At 40.7% G+C, this 22,580-nt stretch overlaps 1 protein-coding gene across 2 annotated transcripts; it reads right to left on the bottom strand.

Moving 5' to 3' along the window:
* Window positions 1-871: 871 nt before the first annotated feature.
* On the bottom strand, window positions 872-19,334 carry LOC142399272 (CTD small phosphatase-like protein). 2 transcript variants are annotated; one of them, XM_075483853.1, is made up of 8 exons: window positions 18,686-19,334; window positions 10,270-10,427; window positions 9,998-10,030; window positions 7,694-7,795; window positions 6,801-6,857; window positions 5,905-5,997; window positions 5,224-5,409; window positions 872-3,820 (listed from the first exon to the last, which is right to left on the bottom strand). In XM_075483853.1, exons 1-8 carry the CDS (start codon window positions 18,759-18,761, stop codon window positions 3,695-3,697), a joined length of 831 nt encoding a protein of 276 aa, XP_075339968.1. In that variant the 5' UTR covers window positions 18,762-19,334; the 3' UTR covers window positions 872-3,694. The 2 variants fall into 2 exon arrangements, with proteins under 2 accessions (XP_075339968.1, XP_075339969.1); XM_075483854.1 differs by lacking the exon at window positions 9,998-10,030.
* Between the last annotated feature and the right edge of the window lie 3,246 nt (window positions 19,335-22,580).

The following is a 22,580-nucleotide window of genomic DNA, read 5'->3' as shown; positions in this document are numbered from 1 at the left end:
ATCTGAAAACACGATGGCGTAATGTCTCCGTGACCTATACATCTGTGACCTATACATCGGCATAAAGGTCATAAATGCACCTAAAAATCCACAGCAGACTACCTCGAGCTTTAGGTTTTTGTTTTGGCTCTCCGATGTAAACATCCTCAAACTGGCACGTGGACCTGAAAAAGATCTTAAAGAACGACGAGCCGCCTGCTGTAAAAACTGACAAATTTCCACAAGAGGACTCGTCGCTGGCAACAGCAAATGTTTACAAGTCATGTGACTTTTCAAAGGGGACTGTAGGTACTTCCCAAAATTGCTTTCAGCCCAGTTCATTAAACTACAAAATATGCAAAAATTTTGGAAAAACATTGAGGGTGTGTCATGAATTTCTGAAAATCAGGCAGTTTTAGTTGAGCTCACAGTAACACTGAGGCAGACTTTTCCACAGGACAAATGGTCATTATCATACATTGTGCTTACATGGCACCAGTTTGTTATGTTACTCAACACTACATGTAAAATGAAAAAAAAAAAAAAGATATTTGCTTTGAACGAACACCCAATAGCTGTTAGATAAAAAAAAAAATTAAAAAAAACTGGCTGCTCACCACCACTAACCCACTTATGCTGAACAGAGACGAAAGTAAAAGACAAGCAACATTCCATGAGAAAATGTGCTTTATTGTGACACGTGGAGGGAATTTAAGGGCAAAAATAAATCCATCTGAATGTAAAATATCCTTAACAAAATATGATTGAGTCTCATGACTTTTGGACTGAACACACGACATCAAGTAGAGAGACAGAAACCTCAACCACCCGTCTGAAGTGATGATCTTTGGCCTCAAATAATGTACCGAAAAAACAAGACATGACTAAATAGTTTCAATGACGCCTTTATTAAGGAAAGAAAGAAAAACTGATGCTCAGGATGACAAAGCTCTGCCAACACATAACAAAAACTGACACTTGGAAAAAAAGACAAAAAGTGAAGAACCTGACCCAAACAGCACAGTGACTTAAACTTAAGTGTTTTAGAACTTTGGTGTTAACCTAATACAAAATGCTCAATGTGTGATTATGAGTGAGGTGATACAATGAAAAACTGAAAGGAAGCAGAACACAAACACACACTCGTCCCCTGATTGGAAACCCGAGACCTGACAGAGTTCTTACAAAAAAAAAAAAAGGTAAGAGGGGGCAAAACAGATCTGAGAGAAAAGAACAGAAAACTACATAAAATGGGTAATATACAGACTTTCAAACCAAATACTGACAAGATGTAGGTAGAAAAATATCACGATGATACAAACAACATTTTCAGAGAAAGGTAATCATTGAGAGTCGACCGGATGCTTCGTATTAAAGGACATTGCACTGAAACCATCCCGAGCTGAACACTCCCTGCCAACACAAACACGCTTCTGCTGAAGACCCAAAGATGTTCCGATACTTTCATCTGACCGATGGAGCAGCAGCCTTTAAACCAACAACAAAGAAAAATCAAGAGAAAATGGTGAAGTAGTGTAGTTTTAGAACACTATGACTAAAACAAAGCAACGATAGTTTGCTGAGGGCATGCGGCGTTAACCACAGATGATCTACATATGTGGCCGAGCCGTTTTCACACTCCATTAAGAAAACAAAGAGACGATGGCATGCCTGTAAATGTTAGCTCGGAGTTAAAAGGAAACAGTGCTTTGTGTCTCCACGGGCAGTAAGGCATCAGTGCCATGACGAGGTTCTTCACAGTCCTTTGTCGGTGCCCCCCCCGGAGTGTTTCATCAAGCTGGACCCTTACGTTTGGAGGGCTGTCTGGACAGGCCAGGACTGAGGACCCATTTATAGGCTCGGAAGGCATCCTCTCCGCGCTCTTCAACAGCAACAGCTGGTAACTATGGCAATGCAGTCGACTTGTTTGGCTGCCGTCAGTGAACTCAACCAAGCAACATTCAAGTTGTTCCAGCACTTTCTAACTTCGAAAGAGATCGGAAGATAAATGCATGTTGAACAGCGGGGCCTCAACCAGTCTTACTTTGAACAAAACTCTACTAGCAAGCTTTGTCAAGTGCTCTTAGACATCTGGATCAGACTGCTGGGGTGGAAACACGAGAAGCTTGAAAAAGGCTTATTGCCACGGTAGCCAATGTTGCAGCATTCGGTTTTGCTGGGCTCCTCTCAAAATGTAGGCACTGAGGTGAAGAAGAGAAACAAAAGCAAGAAAGAAGTCTGGGAAGATAAACATCAAATATGGTCTTCACTAGTTTTCCACCATGGCTGGATAAGTCCAGGCCTTGTCCACATGTAAATAAGGAGCATGGTGCGATTTTATGACACTTAACTCTATTCCCTAAATACAACCATGTCATAAAAAAAAAATTAAAAAACACCATGGCACTCGACCAATTAGCTGTAAGCTCCCAGACCATTTGAAACAGCTTAAAAAAAAAAAAAAAGGGACACCTTTGCAAACGTGCACCACTTTGGAGAAAGATCAACCCCCTTAAGGGTGAAGTTACAACCCTTAGTGTGCCAAAAAGAGAGAGAAGAGGCTAAATGCCAGCCATCTGGTGAGCGTGACAGACGCAGAGCTCCAAACAAAAACAAACGGACGCACGTTCCACATTGAGAAAGAAAGCTAGAATGCTATACTTACTAATAGTTAAACAGCTTTAGCTCAAACCCTGGTAAAGAGACGAAGCCTGTTAAAAAAATAATTTCCTTATTTGGCAAATAATAAAAGGAGATAAGGGAAGTAATGTGACAGAGACAGAATAAATGGCACAGTTTTTATCTGAGCTATCAGAGCAAACACAAAGAACTACGGGTACCTGCAGGCTGAGCTTGAGCTCTTAAGCTTGGAAAAAAAAAAAAAAGCTATATTTTACATATAATGAAAGCAGAAAGAAAGTCACACCTATATAATGGCACAAGCATACAGAAAAAGAAAAGAAAGAAGAATGGTATGAGACAACTGCTCAGCGTGATCCATGATCCAGAAAATAGTGAAGTAAAACTTTCATATAAAGATACTCGTGTCCATTTTAAAGCATATTGTGGGTGAAAAGACTGAAGTACTCTGGAAATATACCATGTACAAAATAATTCCACCATATAAACGACACTCACACAAGGCACTTCATTCAGTAAGAAAAGAGTCACAGTCCTTTCTACTACCAGAAACTGCCTGCATAGCAACAATATGAGGACAAAATCTATTCCAGACTTTTCTGTGGTACCACAAAAGAAGCCTCAGACGGAAAGTGATGTTTTTTGTTTGTTTGTTTGTTTTTTTCCTTTAGGTTTTAAAATGAGCACTTCACCGAATCGTAAACGTTTGCCGATTTGAAAATAAAGACCAGAGTTCGTTCCTCTTAGCATTTTGTCCCCAATACCATCAACTACGGATGCTCTGTACACTTTCTGGTGTGGTTTTTCTGTGAGACACAGTGGTCCTGGGATAAGAAGTGTTTGTTTTTTGTTTTTCTGATGGCACTCAGAAGGCAGCCAGTCGCCAGGAGGAGAGGGCAGAGACGCGGCCGCACGAAGCTTTCCACAGTGAGACTCCTTAGTCGTCCCTTGGTGTCAGACGCGAGAGGGCGCCTGTGGGAGGATCTGCCTGAGTCAGAGAGATGTGGCTGTAGAAAGGGACAGAGATCGACAGAGAGGCGACTGGAGAGCACAGGCAGTGCTGCGGCCTGTCCTGCTACCTGCTTCTGAGATTCTGAAGGACTCCATAAACCTCTTCTTCTTTGCTGAGTCCCTCGAAGAAAGGCAGCAGGTCCAGGAGCTCCGTGTCATTCAAATCGTCAAACCAGGACTGAACCGGGACCTGCAGAGATTAGTAAACCACCTGTTGTTAAGCTTTTATTTACGCCGACAACAGTCACTACAAAGGACTGAATACAGGTAACTGGAAGCACAGATTAAATATTAATGTGAGCAAGGGGTCAGTCAGATGTCTGTCTCATGGTCCATTACTTCATTAAGTCTTTGCATATCATTTACTGTTGAATTCTATGCATTCAAAAATGCCTGCCTTTTTATAGACATAGGATATTTGTATTTGTATGATTTAAACTTAAAAGCCAGAGTCGTGTGTGTGTGTGTGAGAGTTGAAATGACAGTCAGGAAATCTGCTCGTGACTCGTTTTGTTTTAAATGAATAAAGAAACACTTCATCCATAAAGTAGGAGTTGTTTTTCAGGAGGTTGCTAAATTAAAGTTTAAGAGAGGGAGGAGCTCAGGACAGTTACATCAGCGTTTTCTGGAAGCATCACTGTAATGTGAAAATATTTTCCCCCTTTTGTTATTATTTATGTTGATCATCAGGAGGGGAAGAGAATCGCTGTGTGTTTAAGTCCCGTTGTCAGTGCCGGCATGTGAGAGAAAACATGGAGTTAAGGCGAGATTCTGCGTCACTGTAACAACCAGTGGGGACAGTTCAGGATGAGCTGTGCAGGTCTGTGTGTGTGTGTGTGTGCGCGTGTGTGTGTGTGTGTGTGTGCGTGTGTGTGTGTGTGTGCTGTTGAGAGTTCCTCCTTACTGCTGCCCTGTATGCTGCTCTCTGCTCGCTCCCTGTTATTGTGGGTACAAACCCTCATCTTCTATTCCCAACTTGAAAAGAAAACACTGATTTCCACAGCGCGCTGCAGACAGCTGTTTCCTCATACGCGCCCCCCCCAGGCTTGCATTTCCGGCACATCTCCAGCAGAAAGCCACTGCGATGTGCTCGTGTGATCAAACTATCCGTACAGTCTCCTGAACATCTTACACTGTTCATGTGGCTGATTAGGGAGGAAAAGAAGTAGTGAAAAATCGGTTTGCTGATAATCATCTTTACCGCATTATTAATGAATTTTGGTGGCTTTGGTATAAACCAGAACATTTCCAGTAATCCCAAACTTGTTTTAATGTAAAGAAAGCGATAACTATCAATAGAGTTTAGTTGGTGTCCGTCATACTTTAATCCATCAGTAAATCATTTATCAGTAATTTAATGAGAGAAAACATGAACGTTTTGCACAGATTGTTGAAATGATGCTCCTATATATCATTTTTTTTACTCCTGTATGCTACAAGCAAAAGTGCTAAAGGCAAACCTAAGGCCTAAAAATACTTAAAAACAACTAAAAAGTGTTATTCTACATATTTATAATGTAACCTCTAATATACAGTATGTACAATATTACTTGAGAAAATCATATGAAAACATCAGTTAGGGGGTCAACTTACTGCATTTTCTGGATGGAAAATGTAAGAGGCAGGTGAATTGTCAACGATAATAACGTTGCTGAGCTCTCGCCCCAGCCGGCTGAGGTCTTTAACATAGTTTCCTCTGTGAAAGACGCAGGATTCTCTGAAGAGCCGCGCTCGGAAAACGCCCCACTGGTCCAGCAGGTCTGCCACGGGGTCTGCATACTGTTCGGGTCAAACATGCACGGCAAGAGGTCACACGGCTACAAACACAAGCGTTGAACATTTCCTGAAGGCATAGCATGAAGCGATCTGCATTTAGCATTTTGTGAGGATATAATTAACTAAAGACACACTTTTCAGATCAGAATTTTAAGCAAGAAACAGAAGACTTGGAAAAAAATAAATGCTATGCAATTATTCTTGCAGGAAGCAAAGTTTGGCATCTCTCAGAAAGGTTTTAACTAACGAGGATCGATGTGTACGGACATTCTAGACTAGAAGCACAGCTGACTCCTGACTTTTTACCCAGCAATAGAAACACTGTCTACTGCAGAAGCATTAGTCACGTTACATAACTATTTCTATAAAACTTACCCATGTATTACTGGCAAAGATATAAAAGATATAAAAGAAACATGCCCCCATGAATAGATGTGCGGAGACTAGTTGGTAACCATTACAGGTGAGAACAGGAAGCACAACCACATCTTTACACACCTTGGCAAGACTGGCTGTGAAGAGCACACATTCAAATAACTCTCCCATCTTTTGAAGGAACTCATCAACGTGTGGTCTTTTCAGCACATACACCTGAAAGACAGCACAGATCTTAGTTTTCATAAACACACACACTTAAGCAACAATAACTTACTGATATTACAATCATTCTGCCACAAAAAATAAACACATCATTATCCCTCCAAGTCTCTCAGTCTTCGCCCAGTAGCTGCCACCAAGTGCAAGTAATCACGAATAGGCCAACCGGGATACACACAGCCTATCCTGGATTACTTGAACGGGATAACAGCCAGTCACTTCGCTTCGGACCAGGAACGCGCCAACCTTCATTTCCATCCTAGGAGAAAAAGGTGGGGGTGGTGGAGGACCACAGGCTACTTTTATAGGTCTGTGGTGGAGAATTCAATCATATCTGTTGGGGCAGCAACATTTGAGCCGATGACTTGCAAGAAACTTAAAATGATAAAGAAGGCCAGGTCCGCTCCGGGGGCTGCTCTGGAGCCCCCGGAGCGGACCGTGCGCAGAAGAAGGCTTTCAGCTGCATTCCTCTACACAACACAGTGATGAAACAACAAAGTATGTTCAAGTCAGAGGCGTCTTCAGCTCCACTGCAACACAGAACAGTACATGGAGGTCATTCGTGCCAGCAGCAATAACTGTAAATACGCAACAGCAGCTATGATGGAGAAGACAAACTCAACCTACTAAAATATTATGATTTCCCACTGGGATTGATAGAGTACAGTATTTTCCCTTAAATTCATCTCATCCAGTGTGTTCACACAAGAAGAAGACTCCCCACCTACTAAAACAGGTCCGCTTTATTCAAATTCAAAATAAGAAAAAATGAATGTCTCATTGTGCATGTACAGTACCTGATGAACAGTGCCATCAATCTCCACTGGTACAATGAAATCAGCATTGCTGATGGGCTGTGAGAAGAAAACAACACACAAACTTAGTGGCGTCATTCTATTTGTAGGTGTAATATCTTAACTGACAAGCAGAGGTCCTACTAGCATTTAGAAAAAAAAAATACACTAAGAGACTGTCTCTCCAAGAAAGAAAGAAAACTTTCGTTGCCAAAGTAACCCCTATCCTTGTGCCCTCTTTCTGCAACCTGTGCAGTCATCAAACAACACAAACAATGAGACAGGTGTCTTCAGTCGAGGACGAACAAGTAGAGGTTATAAATAAATAAATGTAATGAAGACGATCATAAACAAGAGCAGAATAAAGTCATCTAAACTTCACAAATACTGCACTTAAGAAAACATTTTGATGAGAATTATTTAAGCTAAAGAACAGACAGTATTTGGCTGCAGTTGGATACCACCAGCAGCATACAACCTTTCTCCTTTCCTGCACTCATAAAAGGCACAATCACAACTGTAACATTGTCCATGTTCCAAGTACAGTGCATCCTCCATCACCTGCTCCTCTCATTACCGTTTACAAAGTGATCCAACAAAGCTTAGACTTCCAGCATATTATTGGCTGAGCTTTGAATATAAAGACAAAAGGTAATTCCACAATATGTAGACTTCTCCCACTGCAAGGCCAGCATAGATAATGGTAGCTATGGTTTACAAAGATGTAAAAAAAAAAAAAGAAAAAAAAAAAAAAAAGACGTATTTGTTTTTTTAATTCAACTGGATGTTGAAAGTTGAGTCATTTGTAGTTACAAACTGATTTGGCAAAGCTTTCAATATATTGCTAAAAAAGGAGATGTACGAGCAAGCTCGCTAATGTTTTAGCTTCTTCTTACCTTAAATGAGCTGTGCACGAGTGTTTCATCCAAATCAATCACCACACACTTTTTACCATAGTCAGAAATTTTCATCTCTGGTAAGAGGTATTTGGCTGGTGGCTGTGGGGAGGATGAGGCACATACATGTCAGTTAAACAGAGGGAGACTGAGAAATACTAGAAAAAAAAAAACATGTTACGAAGGTGCAATTTTTAAATCGACAACAATCAATCTGAGATCAAGCAAAAGCCTACAAGGATTAGTTAATTGGGCAAAAGCTTGAAATTGAACAGCAGCAGAATCCCTCATCATGGACATTACCCAGCCACAGCAAAACAATGCCAGAAGTACACGTGACGTTTTACAGTCAGGTTCATGACAATTTGGACAGTTCAAAGAATTCTGGAGTTGAAAGGAAAGGATTCGAGCTGTGATCCAATCTTTCACTCTTTTTACAAAGCGCCTCTTTTTATTTGTTTTTTACAGATTTAAAAGTATTTGGACAATTGACCGACAAGTAAGTCAACTTCCCTGTTAATTCATAAATCCAGGTGCTAAAAGGCCTGGAGTTAAATCTTAGAGGTAAATTTGAAATAGATCAAACAAACTGATGATTTGGCAGCTCGTCTGTCTCTGCCAACTCTTTCATCAACCTGGAACATTCCTAAAAAGGGGAAATGCACACATAGGGCCCAACAACGTAAAAGACCTGGAAGACCATGGAGGACAACTAAAGTGAATCACAGGAAGAAGAAAAAAAAGAAAGAGAGAAAAAAAAAAAAGAAAGAGAGAAAAAGAGAAAGAGAAAGAGAGAGAGAAAGAGAGAGAGAGAGAGAGAGAGCGAGAGAGAGAGAGAAAACTATGGCAAGAAACATCCCTTCACGACCTCGAGCTGAGTCAGGAGAACTGTAGAGGACGCAGGCGTCTCATTAGCTGTGTTTAGATACAACAACAAATGTTGCTGAAGCAAACTTAACATTTCACAGAAAGATTGAGCTAAATAAGTTCGATCGCTGGTGACACTTACAGGGATGGGAACAAGATCCGTTTGACAGAGGAAATAAACACTTAGTAGTAGAATGATGGGAAGAGAAGCGTGTGACAAGGGAACAGTCAGGATAATGATCGAAAGCAGGTGTTGTGGCGCAGGACTGACTGTTGAAGGAACTCTGTCAGCAGTGTTTAAATACAATGTGACTGAGGACAAAAGTCGTAGGATGATGTCTGAGGTATATAGAGCCACACTTCCTGCAAAAGTGATGGAACCCCATTCCACTGAACAGAAAGATGATTAAAAAAAATATTAAAAAATGAGGCAACCCCAGAGCTACAAAAGGCAAACAGATGGAATGTTCTTAAACTGACTCGAGGCCTTTGGCATCCTGTTGAACAAAATACTCCATAATTACTGTATTTTGTCCAATTACTTCTGAGCATTGAGCGTGAGGAGGGAAATTTTTTATTTTTTTTTAAATAGTTGATGCAATATATTTTTGTTAAACCTCTTGAATTCGAGTTGAAAGTCGGATCATTTTTTTCCAGGTGTTTTGGATCAAAATAAAGTGTAAGACTGTCCAAATACTTATGCACGTGACTGTAAAGCCAGAAAATCTTTTGTCACTGTTGTGGGAATAAGATAAAACTTTATTCTTACAGACAGAGAGCCATGCAAACATTAGTTTATAAGCTTGAAAATGCTAGTAGCCCCAAAATGTATGAGTGAACATGACGGGATAAAATAAAATGAGAAATGTGCCTCAGTGCAGGAACACAGCTGGATTAGAGCAGATGAATCAAAGAGTTGAGCTACATACAGTCACTGATTGGCAAGGCCACAGGTAACCAGATCACATCTAAGTCCATCTTTGAGTGCCGGGATCAATTAGTTTCACCTTAGCTGAGGATGCAAACCTAAAGACGAGGAGCTGGTGTAGAGTTCAATTCTCACTCAACATGATTTAACTACGTGGATAAGTAGCACAATGAAGGGATTTACTACCTGCATGGAAGCTCCTGGCTATTCACGAAAAAGTTTTTGTACTTAAAATGTTTAACAGTTTGTGTGGCAGTATTTTCAAAAGTATACAACGCCCAAAGTGTCAATCGTGCAGGTGAAGCAGTGAGACATTTCCAACCATTAAGCGCACATACACGTTCCAAACAGCGAGGGCTCCGATCGGCTGAAAATGAACCGCATTAAAATAAAAGGAGCGGAGCCAAAGCTCTCCTAGGATCACTGGAACCCACACTGAGAGGATGTGCCAGCACCACCAGCCCACTCAGCCTGGCATGCAAAGGAAAAGAAATGAACACTATACATACACTAGGGACAGGGATGACCTCGACCTGGTCACACTACAACACAAGAAAGATTGACGGACGGGGTACAAAAACAGGGTGAAGGGTAAGAAAAACACACACACAAATAAATAAATTTAAAAATAAATAAATTCAGGGTTCATCAACAACAAAAAGAAGATAATATTCACACAAACGTACTGTTTCCAACAAGGAAAATACACTTGCAGATTAAAACCTTTGTTTGGAGTCCATAAAATAGGACAATTAGCATGTTGAGTGGAGCAGCAGCTCACCTTGGGAGGTGATCCGTTCTCCTCAATGGTGGGAGGCAGGGGGCTGGTGTTGGTGTTAGAGGCTGGTGGCTCCACATTGTAGTTGCGAAAGCAGCAGAAAAATGTGCTAAATATGCTCCGGCTCCTCTGCTTCTTCAGGCTGCTGTTTGACTGGGATGCTGTCAAAAGAACAACAGCAGGTAAGAGGAGTTGAGGGGGAATAGGTGGATATCCACATCAACAATGGATAATACAGGTGAAGCGGGCCGAAGCTGTAGAGCATTTACGCTTATCAACGTGTCACAGTACACCCTCTGCTTGAAGAACTTTTGAGCGGTCATCAAAGTGACCACAGTGGTGTGAGTTTCACTCAATAACATTAGCCTTGACAGTGTGATTAAATGGCATTAGACTTTGTTTTGTTGACTATCCCTGGCAGAACCAGTGATCAGAAAATAACTTTGCTGGCCGGGTGACTTCATCACTCACGCACCGTGACAGTTCAGAGCATGCTCTGCTCCAATTGCAAATCGCCTCCCATTCCAGGACTACGAAGTACAGCCTAAAATCAGACACTCAGCTTTTATTAATAGTGACAAGTTAGAAGCTGCACCTTCCCCCTTTTTTCACTATAGTGATTCCAATTACATGATTGGCCAGGAGCCTTCATTTTGAAAACTTGCTTAAGTTAACCCCCCTCACCCTGTTTCAGCTGGCAGGTGAGTGACTGAAGCAGCCTGGATATGCACAAGAGAGGAAGAGAAGGAGGCAGCAGGAGGCCCTAAAACCCAAAGAGCCTATACAAGGCTGCATTCCACTCCACCCATTAGCCCCCCATGCTCATCCCACCAGAATACTTTTGGAACTGAAGACCACTGAGGAGCAAATAGCATTATGTCATGTCTTTTGGAATCTTAATACTGTGATACTTTGCACTCTTGACTGTTTAAAAAAAAAAAAAAAAAAAAGGCTCCAAGACCTTTGTCATTAGGAAACTCTGTCGCCAGAAAATAGGTTAGAACGCACTGGAGAAAAGACTTAACAGCCAAATCATTTTCACTCTGTGTTGAGGCCACAGAAGCTGCCGCTATTCTCCACGTTCTTTTTTCAAAAATTAGAATTTGGTGCAATATATAGCGATCAGAAAACCACGAGACATGGACAGTATAGCAATACTTAAGCTGCATGAAACCGTCTCTGCACTCTCCAGTCATTTCCTGTCACTAGCTTCCAGAAACATTTATTACAGCCTATCAAGTGAACACGTGCTGGGTATTTAGGGCATTTCTTATCAGTGGCACAAGTTCCTTCCCTTCAAGACACATTAAGCACGACACATGTCCAACAACAAGGAAAAAAACATTAAAAGGCAGACTAGACTGAGAAACTTCAAACTGATGCACATTAATTACCATTCAGCGGATTGTTATTAGCCGCTCAATTATTGAGCGGCTTCGTACAAGAATTATGGAACACGCTTAAAGACATTGACAAGTTATTCTGTGTGGTGCTCGTGCTTTGCTTACAGAGAGATGCTGAACAATAGTCGTATTGGCCTTTCTAAGCTTCGTTTTTTAATCCTAAAAATAACCCAAATAGTGACACAGCTTCTATTCATTTAACTGGAATCTATCAAAACTCTGCACGGTAAAACTGGGGCACTGAAGCATTCAGCTTCCAGAGACTTGTCACCACAAGCGGCCACAGCAGTAATTCATGCACAGAACCTCAGAAAAATCCAAGAACTACCAAATCACACTGTAGATTGAGCCTCTCACAAATCATTTGTCTAAGGTAGATGGAGGGTCGTAACACACAAGTAACTAAACAAAACTTTGATTAATTAATAGGGATGTCCCGATCCAATCTCAGGTATTGTTTAGGTCACAAATCAAGTTGTTTCGGGACTGACTGGTAGTGGGTCAATAAGTGCACTTCAATTCTAATCTGTTGTTTTACATCAGTGGCAACAGAAGCATTCAATGCAAGTTAATTAGCACATGACTAATTAGCAAATCATGGCAGATTTCTATTGGCTGTAGATAAATTTATATAGATTACCAGTCGAAAGGGTGGACACACTTTTCCTTACGTGTCCAAACCTTTGACTGGTACTGTGCATTTAGCAAGTACTTTGCTCACATGAGTAAAATAACGGCAGCTTACCAGTAACGCTGAATCAGGGGGAAATGGCCAATTTAGAAATCCCAATTTTACTTTAAAAAGCACAATAAACTGCAATGTTACACTGTGGCGATCTTCTAGGGAAAATAATATCGATGTTTTTAAAATGTTGTAGGCGCTTTAATTCGGTTGTTTTAAAACAGCTGCACAGATATGCTCCACTTTGTAGAACTGCCTTATATAAAGCACCATATATATATATATATATAAATATATATATATATATATATATATATATAAAACTTAAGTCAGCAACAAATAAAAGTTTACTTACTGCATGGTAAAGCCACTGAGGTGTAAAGTATATAAATGATACAGATTTTAATCACGGTCATATACTTACATATACTTACGGTGTTTAGTTTGCAGTTGTGCTGTAAGAGAATTCAAGTATCAGGACTGAGACTGTATCGACCCATATTGATTTTAAATGACTTGAATTGGTATTAGGGACAGAAAAACTTGATTGGGACATCCATATTGATCACCTGATCTATCAGTGGCCTGAGAGCTTGAGGGTTTGTTCTGTTAAGTTTCTTAGAACTTCGCTGTTCTGGACAGAGATCTCTGACGGTGTCCCCTTAATCTGTGGGTCACGGCCCAAAGTGCTCTAATTATCACTGGTACCAGTGTTTCCCACACATAGACTAATTCGTGGCGGTGCGCCACAGATTAAACACCAGCCGCCACATATTGCGTTTCGTTTTTATTTTTTTTAACGCTATTTAAAAAATACTCGTATTCGTTAAGCTGCATTTCATTTCCCTGCTCTACCTCCGTCTCTCTCTCCCTCCGTCTCTCTCGCATAGCCTACTCACACACACAGCTCCTCCCCTCCGTGCTTCCCTGGAAGCGTGGAAGCTTGCTAGCTTCAGCGTTGCGTTAGATTAGCTCAACCGAAAGAATTCACGAAAGGTTGGTATCACGTGCACCTTTATAAAATCACACATTAAAAAGTCCTATAAAAATATTTTATATTTTGAATACAATGTTGTCCCGTCCCGTCCCGACCCATAGCAAACAAGCGATTACGCCTTCTTTATAAAGTTAACTAGTGCAAGTTTGCCGTAAAAAAAAAAAAAAAAATGTAGTTGGGTTGTCGAGGTCAAAACACTAGCAGCTGTGAATCAAATAAAGTAGGTTTTTTAAACTCTTACACTGAATGTTTGCTGCTTCAATCCAGATGAGTATTGAAAAATATTTTCCGCGATTGAAAGAGAGAAGTGCGTGTTGAGGATGAGGACCAGCCTGAACCGGAGGTATCAGTCTGAAACAGCTGAACAGTCCGACCAGTGTAATTAGCTATGTTATTAATTTGTTTACAATGAAGATGTGAAAATCTGCACATAAGCCGCACCTGTGTCACCCACCGTGACACAGGTGTCACACATCCTTACGTCCCCCATAATTTTCCTTGATGGAGAAATTATCCAGGTTCTTAAGTCCCAATGTGACATATATGTCACATTACAGATCTCTGACAGTGGGGGGTGGTATTTTGGGAAAAAATTCTGAAATGGGTTGTATGTGGTCTATTTAGAATTTTAATTTAAGTAGAAATGGGTCTGGGTTCTTATGGGTTAATACAATAAAGTTCTGTGTGACCAATTATTAACGAAGGAATTATTTTGAAGAATTTTTTAAACCCCCCCGGCCCACCACCACCACACATTGCCTTCACATCTGTGGGAAACACTGCTGGTACCAATGTTACCTTCACTTCCCACATCTTTTTAACTTTGTCTTTCAGTCCTTGGTATTGTTCGTGCTTCTCGTGTACCTTACTCTTGATGTCTCTTGGATTAACGACATCTATCATAACTGCCGCCTTCTGTAGTTTGTCGACCACCGCAACAACAATTTGCTTAGCTGTCCCACAGGATCTTAGCTCTATCATTCTCTACCATCCTTGAAGGTGTCTCCCACTTTGACTATGGGAGTCCAACCCATTCTCAGCCCAGATGTTCCTGTACACTGTATCTGCCGCTTGGTTATGGCATTCACTGTATGCCATAATCGGCCTGCATCTTAAATCCTGCCACTATGTGCTGGACTATCTGAAAGGCCTCGAAGCACAACTTGCACCTAAGGACCTGTCTGGTGTGGTGGACCCCGTCCTCTTTTGCTCTTGTGCTCAGGGCCTGTTCTTGAGCTGCCATGATTAGTGCCTCTGGACTGTCTTTTAGACCAGCCTTTTGTAGGCACTGATAGTACTTCTCGACAGCAGCCACTTCTTCAATCTATGGTACCTGTGGTGGCACAGGCTTCATATATAGCTTATATTATATTGTGTATATATATATATATCATTGTCATATTTACAAGTATCCCAAGCTGTCTTACTTGGACTGAAGGTCAGTGGTGCCCAGCCCAACAGGGTAAGTCTAAATATATGCTGCTGCTTGGCAGTCAAACCAGTGAGAAAGGCAGACACATGTCATTAGACGACCAGCAAAGAACATGAAGAGCAAAGGTGGTCAAGTTTTTTCCAGACTGTTTGGAGCCTTTTCAAGCAATAGAAGTACCTTTAAAATACCTCTAAGACAGCTAGTGGGATGGGCGACATGTAAACAGATTTACGATGTGATAAGGGCAATAAAAACAATGGCTGATTCTGTATAGGCTAACATCCAAGGAATAAAGCTGAAAAGGTTGTGTTACACTGTCAATGAAAAATATTTTCTTGAATTATATATATTAAATTTAAAATAAATGCAACAAATTACCCATTTCAGGTGTTCAAGATGTTGTTTTTTTTGTTTGTTTTTTTAAATCAGCACATCACTATGCCCCTTCGCACTCAAATATTTCTTCATTCAAAACCTGGAGAAAGCATGGGAGACAGGACAAAGTCATACAATTCCTTTAGTGATGGTAGTATTTTACTTTGCCCCACGGGAAGAATGCCGTAGGACTCATTCTCAGGAAAAAATGAAAGAGGCAGGAAACAAACACCAACATCACTGTTATACTTTGTCCTGTAACTCAGCCATGTTCCACTTTACACACACAGTAAGGTGCTGTTTTCAACCAGCAGCTAAATGCACAACTGAATCCCCACAGTGCGACTGTGTGTGTGTAAGGCAATTCAAACGCCTCAGTTGGTAAACAAATCAAGACCCAACTTGATGCCCTCAGAGCAGTAAATTGCATCCACTTCTAAAAGCCGACCTTTTGTCTATAAATGAAACATTTTAAATTACCATTTCCTCATGCTTGGCCCTGGCTTGTGTTAAAGACCTGTGATGCGTCTTTAACCTACATAAACTCCCACACAACAAACCTTGACCTCAAGACCAAATTACAAATGTATCACTGCATGCGTGAATTTAAACTGTAAACCTTTCGATTAATAGTGCATTTATAGATGTGCAGATGCATACCAACATTTATAGAGGTAATAAAAAGTTTAAAGCCGTTAACAATATATTTCTTATATCTGTCACTGTAACGGCCACAGTCATGACAATATGTGTTGTGCAATAACGTCAAGCTATTCTGAGGCTGAGGAACCTGCATATCTTACAAACATATAGCGATATAATTTAGGCCAACCCCTATGAGGTGCCACCAGGGACATAAATCAGAATTAACTTCCATATACACATATGAAATTAAACTCTTCCACATACTATACTCAAAACCTTGCACAAACACTAGTGAAAAGCTCTCACATAAACTAGTGAAAACATTTACCTCTTATATAACCTACTCAAAAGCTCTCATACACACCACTGAAAAGCTTTCATATATACTAGTGAAAACCTCTCATACACATATGTCAAACCTCTCATATACATAAGTCAAACCTCTCATATACACATGTCAAACCTCTCATACACATGTCAAACCTCTCATATACATATGTCAAACCTCTCATACACATATGTCAAACCTCTCATACACACATGTCAAATATTTGTGGATTTCAGTTGAAACGGAAGGCGTTTCAGTGAAACAGGAAGGTGTTTTATTAAACCGGGAGTTGTAGTTTTAAACAGAAGTCATTCTGGTTAGCTTCGTGCAATCTCCTGCCGGTATTTTATGAAATAAAATAATCGACAATTGCTCAGCCACCCGCTGAATACCTCACACAAACAGCGGCATTACTCAACTTTATTTTGGCTTCAACGGAGACCCTGCAGCTGGCAAAGGCATGCTGCGCTGGCAGGACGGAAAAAGAGATGCTAAGCGGCTATCCACCGAGTCCGGAGCTGGAGTTGAAGTGATCGGTTGCTGCCCAAGCCTTGTAGCATTTGACAGGGTCCTGATCGTCTCCGTTGTAGCATTTGACAGGGTCCTGATCGTCTCCGTTGTAGCATTTGACAGGGTCCTGATCGTCTCCGTTGTAGCATTTGACAGGGTCCTGATCGTCTCCGTTGTAGCATTTGACAGGGTCCTGATTGTCTCCGTTGAAGCTAAAATATTGTTGAGTAATGCCACTGCTTGTGTAAGGTGTTCAGCAGACTGCGGTCACGCCATCTGCGCTTCGGAAAGGCACGGTCGTGCTATCTACACTTGAAAATCGAGCGCGCGCGCGAGTATTTTAGCTTCAACGGAGGATCCTGTCAAATGCTACAACGGAGACGATCAGGACCCTGTCAAATGCTACAAGGCTTGGGCAGCAACCGATCACTTCAACTCTAGCTCCGGACTCGGTGGATAGCCGCTTAGCATCTCTTTTTCCGTCCTGCCAGCGCAGCATGCCTTTGCCAGCTGCAGGGTCTCCGTTGAAGCCAAAATAAAGTTGAGTAATGACATATGTGTATGAGAGGTTTGACACGTGTGTACGAGAGGTTTGACACGTGTGTACGAGAGGTTTGACACGTGTGTACGAGAGGTTTAACACGTGTGTACGAGAGGTTTGACACGTGTGTACGAGAGGTTTGACACGTGTGTACGAGAGGTTTGACACGTGTGTATGAGAGGTTTGACATGTGTGTATGAGAGGTTTTTACTAGTATATATGAAAGGTAAAGCTTTTCACTAGTATATATGAAAGCTTTTCAGTAGTGTGTATGAGAGCTTTTGAGTAGGTTATATAAGAGGTAAATGTTTTCACTAGTTTATGTGAGAGCTTTTCACTAGTGTTTGTGCAAGGTTTTGAGTATAGTATGTGGAAGAGTTTAATTTCATATGTGTATATGGAAGTTAATTCTGATTTATGTCCCTGGTGGCACCTCATAAACCCCCACCTGCAGTGTCACATTTGGCTATTATGACCATCTCCGAGGACACCCACACATGTGCGAGTCACAATGATTCTATAGTAGTGACAGGGGGATACGTTTGCACCCTCAGAGAACAACGCATTGTTGTGTTTGAAAGACTTAAGTTCTCACATTACAAATGGTCCTATAAGCAAGGTGGTGGCAGAAGATACTGATCCACAACACACAGACAGATCGACCCGGAAAGTGTCACAGAGCCCAAGGAATAAGAATCAATGGAAGTAAATACGACCTCCAGTGCAGATCATGGTCGGGTAGAATTGGAGAATGAAGAGGTTAACGCTTAAATCATCATAATGAGCTCTCCTAAAACTGATGATTAAAAACTGAGAAAGCACTAAGCTACCTGGTCGTAGATTTCACGGAATTATACAAAGGTCAGTCACAACAGAATAACTGGCGATAAGACGGCCTCACAGTTTGGGAAACAAACAAAGACATAAACTGGCATCAGTTTAAACCCAACACTGTGCATATCACGAGGTAATCAAAGACAAGGTGTCTGAAAGAGAACGTTGTTCCACTCACATTTACATAAAGTACTGACAGCACATAGTTCCTGACCATGCTCTAAACCTGAAAATTTATAATTGTTATTCATATCATGAATCATCTGTCAGATGAGCTGAACCAGTTAAATAAATGAATCACAAAAAGTACATAATGCAAATGTTCAGCAAAGGTTTGCCATCATTGATCTTATTTTGATATGAACTGTCAGCCGTTGTTTGAATATATAGAATATTTTACCCCAATTTTGTCGTAAATATAACCACGTCAATGTTATTCATATTTAACACTCAGCGAATTAACGAGACTTATTCGCCAACTTACCCAGAACAACACACCTCTAAATAAACTTGTTAAATATATTATACCCGTTTCGATAAGGACCATTTCACACTGGCAACCAGTGCCTCCATCTACTGTAACAGCTAGCGAGCGCGAATAAAAGCTAACGTCAATTTTAAAAAGTAGTTAGCCCGCTAGCATTAGTTCGCTGTCGTTAGTTTTTCACTTACCTTTTTCTTGGTTAAAGGATATTATTTCCTCCTCCTTAGGATTGGAAACTTGGGTTATTATGGACATGTGGTCCATTGAGACGGGTGGTTATTCCTGTTTCGTTTCCCACAATGTTGCTCGTACTAGCGCGCTTGCTTCGTTTGCTAGCTACTGTAAGCTAACAGTTCAAGATGAGGGCGACCAGCTTGCCCACAAAGCGAGGAAACCGTCCGAGGCGAAGTGTTGTGGCAGCGGTGGTAGCCAGCCAGTTAGCACGGTGGTGAATGGAGTCCAGCGAATTGCTGTCATCTATGGCTTTCCGAAAAATATCATTACTACAAACAAGTGTTTGTGGGCAACACCGACAACGCGTGTCTAAAAAATATATATATATAAAAAACAACGTTGAATTGCTAACCAACTTTGGTTAGCGAGTTAGCTCTGAAGCTCCGATCATCCAAAATATGAGGCCGTGTAGGAAACAACGCTGAAAACACTTGGAAGCCCGTCGGAGGGTTGCTGTCGTCCAAAAACACACAGCAAGTACACCTAAATTGCCCAACGTTAAAGAAGGCATACAGTTTTAAGAAATGGTTCACATCTGTTGGCCCTACAGTCCCTGTGCAACATGGAGGCTTTATGTATTTTGAGTTGCATCTGAAGCGGGGGCGCTCGGGATGGGAGGGGGCGGTTTGTTTCTGTGATGGATTCTTTCAGGCAGGCAGCACAAACTCCCCGCACTATATTGCTCAACCCATGTAGCTGACAGGACGCTACCTTCTCAAGCTTACTTTCTTCTGTCATTACTGTAGGTCACACGCTGCAAATCATTGGTCTCGATTAATTACACTTAAAGATTTTACACATTACACTTCATGTAACCTTGGAGGCTCAAAAAAATAGCTGATTAAACATGTTCCCAACAGGTAAACAACAGACCGAGCAAAAAGTTTATGATGATCCATAAACCATGGAGTGTGAAGTCCTCTTTTGTGGAGTTTTAAAGATCCTGGAGCGCCACCTAACGCGTAAATTAGGAAAATGTTTCAATTACTACACCAGCTGTTGTGCCAAAAAGTAATCGACCGCAAGGGACTGATCTTAACTCCGCGGGAGCGCGCGTAAGCTGTCTGAGATACTTGATCGTTCTTTTTGACAAGAACAAAACTGAATCAGCGGTTTGTAATGCCTATATAAAGGCATTTCAGATGGTGCAATTGATTATGTAGGCCAATATATGTTAGTTATACCCCTCTTCAATAATATCAAGTCAACTCAATACAGAAAATAATGTGTCAGTCACACGTAATGAGCTACAATCACTTCTTGATAAATTAAAAACTGGCCCTTTTTTGGTGTTTCTAAGAGTACAAATGTTTCGGTGGGCTATTATTGCTAAAATCTAACCTAATGAAATATGTCATTTTAAATTAAATTAAGTCATTTTCGTGTGGTCATTTCATTTTCATGTCAAGCTAGGGATCATAAACACTTTTTTGTAAGGAAAAAAAAAGAATTAATCAGCTACATGGTCATATCACCTTATAGGTATTTCCATGAGTTAAACTCATGGAACTACAGGGGCTTAATCTTAATGTAATCAAGTTATTTAAAGTAGACAAATCCATTCAGTTAAAAGGTAGAGCCATAATCACTTTTTGACAGGTGGAAAAAAGGCATTTAGGCTTTGTAATGGACTGGATGAGCTATGAAATCGAGTAATTTTATGGCTGTGGCAACATTTTAGACACAAGCTATGAGCTTTGAGCTTCTTATTTTTTTTGGTAAGAGGAAAAGTGCACACGTTTGAAATTACAGTAAATTTTTATTTACAGGCTTTCTATCTGCTATGAAATAGTCAAACATTGAAAATGATCGCTTATAATCTACTGTACAGTACAGGTTAATAAAGCAATCCCAAGGATTGTTGCCCCATTTATTTATTCAGTGTAGTTACAGTATAGATTCTGAATATTAATGACGTGAACAGCCTAAACACTGTAAAATAATGGTTTATATCAATACTGTTACAGCTCTAACAATCTACGCTCCCAAGGAGGCAGGATGGTTTTTGGCATATTGATTATTTTCTGGCACAACACCATTACTTTAAAAGTTCAGCCTGCATTTGTTGGCTAATCAGTCTCAGCAGTTGTAGTCATGGACTGGGTGTTTTCTGTCCAAATACCTTTTCCAAATAGATCATGTGCTCGGTTTGTTTGATTGTTTGCAAAATCACGTACTTTTACATGAAAATTTCACCAGAGTTGGGGAATGGCCTCACATAAAACTTCTTAATTTCTTGTCAGTCCAGATTTATTTATTTATTTCTTAATCCTTGGTGAAGTTGTGCTGACACAGACTTGTGTTTATTGTGTTTGTCCTATAAGCATTTTTGAACAGGAGAGACATTTTTGGTCTGATGTGGGCCACGTTTGGCACCTATATGGTCCAGTAACAGTACCAACAATTAATGTGAGGGTTAAACATGGCCCAATTCAATTCAATTCAATTTTATTTATATAGCGCCATATTACAAGAAATGTCATCAAAGGGCACTTCAAAGATACAATCCAATTCAAGCCAATTACAATCCAATTCATTGTAATCCAATCATAATCCAATCAAATCCAAATCATTAAATTCCAAATTTATTCATACATGAAGAAAGTAGCCTAGCTAAGGAACCAACGGATTGCACCGACACTTCTCTTAGCTCCAATCTCCCATCCTGAGCATGCACAAGGTGACTGTGGAAAGAAAAAACTCCCTTTTAACAGGAAGAAACCTCTGGCTGAACCAGACTCAGGAAGGGTGGCCATCTGCCTCGACCAGCTGGGGTTTGAGAGGACAGAAAAGAGGGGACAACAAACACCATAACACCAGACTGAGGATACCTGGGGGGTATTCCACGAAAGTAGCTAAAGAAAGCCAGGCTGTAGACAGAAAGCCTCGCTTGAACTAGCACCATCTCCCAATTAAGCCTCAAGTCGTTCCACGAAGATATTTTAGCTGCATCTCAGTGAGGCTAATCCAAGCGAGGCTTACATAGCCTGGCTAAGTGCGAGTGCACGAGGAACGTAAGAAGCCCTGACGAGTGGATGGTGGAAAAACGGAGATCTGTGTGAAAAGGAGAGCAAGACAAGCTGTTATTTTTTCGGCAGCTGAACTAATAATGCTGATGGAGCTGTATGAGGATTTTAAAAGTGTCATCACCAGAAATGGTAATACAGCTGCGATCAATAAAGCGAAGAAAACGGCATGGCTAACAACTGCCGACAGACTAAACGCGTAAGTTATGAAAGTTTCATACCATTGTCAATTGTTAGACATTTATTTTACTGTCCTCATGTATTTATGCTCTCCTCTTTGTGTTATAATTTGTTTACATAAAGCATGCTGAATTGTCTCTGTATGAGATGTACAGCACAAATATACTGGCCCTGCTCACTTTATTAATAACCCAATAATCGACACGCATCATCATACTTTGTGACTATATTATCCTGTGTGTGTGACCCAGATATTATTTTTTCACTGTTACATCTCAACAGGAGCAATCTTAACAGCCAAAAGCGTACCTGGCAGCAAGTGAAGGTAAAGTACAGGAAAATATTTCAGAGTGGTAAGTAGCCTTTGAAGAAATGTGTCTGTCCAATAAAGAGAGCACCAAACTAGATATGGAAGAAACTGAAAATAAAAAAGATCAAGCTATCATCTCTGTCCATTTAGCCTTCTTACACTTGCTCTGACTTAAACTGCTACTGTGTCAATGCTAAATTATGAAAAGAAGTTCTAACTCAAAGGTCACAACAATAAGGATCAAAGGAAATATGTGTCCCTGTATATGTCCCTCACTGTGTCAGGAGAAACTGAGTCCTTTCAGGCACTGGAACCTCCAGGGACTCAGACTTC

Source organism: Odontesthes bonariensis, chromosome 14, assembly GCF_027942865.1.
Source record: "Odontesthes bonariensis isolate fOdoBon6 chromosome 14, fOdoBon6.hap1, whole genome shotgun sequence".
Taxonomy (NCBI): domain Eukaryota; kingdom Metazoa; phylum Chordata; class Actinopteri; order Atheriniformes; family Atherinopsidae; genus Odontesthes; species Odontesthes bonariensis.
Note: the sequence above shows the minus strand (reverse complement) of the source record. Positions and strands in the feature narration are given on the sequence as shown.